Genomic DNA, 2042 nt, shown 5'->3' on the forward strand with positions numbered 1-2042 from the left:
GCGACAGAGAAGGAGAGGCAACTGACTACGGAAACCTAGGTACTGTGTTTAAGTCGCTTGGCCAATACGACAAGGCTGAAGAGTATCTCCAAAAAGCGCTTGTCATCAGTACTGAAATTGGCGACAGAGAAGGGGAGGCAACTGACTACGGAAACCTAGGTACTGTGTTTAAGTCGCTTGGCCAATACGACAAGGCTGAAGAGTATCTCCAAAAAGCGCTTGTCATCAAAACTGAAATTGGTGACGGACGAGAGGAAGCATCATGTTATGTAAACCTAGGTATTGTGTTTACGTCGCTTGGCCAGTACGACAAGGCTAAAGAGTATCTCCAAAAAGCGCTTGCCATCCAAACTAAAATTGGTGATAAGGAAGGGGAAGCAGTAGTTCTTGGAAACCTTGGAATTTTTTTTAGAACTGTTTGTGATTTTGAAGCTTCGGAAGTATGCTTGGAGAAAGCTTTATTAATATCCAGAGGTATTGGAGATGGAAGAAGAGAGTTTGAAATCCTCCAAGGTTACGCCGTTTTGTATTTATATCAATATAAAATCAAAGACTCCCTGTCGTGTCTTCATCTGTGCATTGAAAAGTATGAGGAGCTGAGATATCTCTTGGGCGCCAATGATCAGTTCAAAACATCATTTCTGGAGAACACAGGAATATTTCCCTACAAGCTGCTTTGTACTTTGCTTTGTGACACCGGAAATGCTCGGGATGCTCTTTATGTTGAGGAGTTGGGTCGAGCTAGAGGCCTATCAGACTTAATGGCAGAGAAGTACTCGGTTGACACGCACATCTCTGCTAATCCACAATCTTGGTTTGGCATTGAGAACATTTTAAGAAAGAAAAATAACTGCACTTGTCTGTACATTTCTTATTTTCAGAATCGTCTGCATTTGTGGATCTTGAAAACAAGTGGAATCCTTCACCACAGAAGAGTATCACCAGAAGAGAATCTAGTTCAGGCTGGGTTGCCCAGAGATTTGTCTTTGAGTCAATTTTTGGATGATAATTTCCGGAGTCTTGGTATTTTGCCCACTAAAGATTGTGAAGATCGGTCTTTAAATACGATTAAATTGCAACCTCTCTCCCCCGCGCAAAAGAGCTCAGCAAGATTGCGACTCGTGGAGGAGGACGAGGACGAGGACGAGGACGAGAAAGTGATTTCAAGTCTATATTTGTGTTACAAAATGTTCATTGCCCCCGTTTATGATTTGCTTGATGAGCCTGAAGTCATTATTGTTCCTGACCGCAGGTTGTACAAAGTTCCCTTTGCTGCCCTGAGTGAAAAGGAGGGAGCCGAATACTTGTCAGAGACGCATAAGATCCGTATCATTCCTTCGTTGACAACACTCAAGAACATCCAAGATAGTCCAGAGGACTATCACAGCAACACTGACGCCTTGGTAATAGGCAATCCCAAGGTTAATTGGCTGCAACCATTGCCAGCTGCAAGAAAGGAAGCGGAGATGGTCGGAGGACTGGTCGGTGTTCCGCCTCTAGTTGAAGAGAAAGCAACGAAGCAGGCGGTACTTGAGCAGATAAGTTCAGTGAGCTTGATACATTTTGCTGCCCATGGTGACGCGGAAAGAGGAGAAATTGCACTCTCCCCCGTTCCTACTTCCAACAGTGGAAACGCTACCCAACCAAAGGAAGATTACATGTTGACGATGGCCGATGTCTCACGAGTGAAAGTCAGAGCTAAACTGGTGGTACTTAGCTGCTGTCACAGTGGAAGTGGAGAGATAAGAGCCGAGGGAGTTATAGGAATTGCCCGTGCGTTCTTAGGATCTGGTGCTCGCTCGGTGTTGGTTGCGCTGTGGGCCATTCCAGACTCAGCAACAGAGCAGCTGATGAGTCGGTTCTACGAACACCTCATTGAAGGAGGAAGTGCCAGTGAATCCCTTCATCAGGCCATGAAGTGGATGAGAAAAAACGGCTTGAACAGAATTTCTGAGTGGGCTTCGTTTACGCTGATTGGAGATGATGTGAGACTCGAGTTTGACAACCAGCGGCAAGACTCGGTAAGAACAGGTATTTCATAA

The 2042-nt window shown here is 45.2% G+C and overlaps 1 protein-coding gene across 1 annotated transcript; it reads left to right on the forward strand.

The window, feature by feature from the left end:
• Positions 1 to 716: 716 nt before the first annotated feature.
• Positions 717 to 2042, forward strand: LOC136279027 (tetratricopeptide repeat protein 28-like; the record flags this gene model as incomplete). Its single annotated transcript, XM_066162378.1, has 1 exon — positions 717 to 2042. A coding segment is annotated over one exon (1326 nt), but the record flags the coding sequence as incomplete, so codon positions are not given.

The sequence above is a fragment of the Pocillopora verrucosa genome, chromosome 2 (assembly GCF_036669915.1).
Source record: "Pocillopora verrucosa isolate sample1 chromosome 2, ASM3666991v2, whole genome shotgun sequence".
NCBI lineage: Eukaryota > Metazoa > Cnidaria > Anthozoa > Scleractinia > Pocilloporidae > Pocillopora > Pocillopora verrucosa.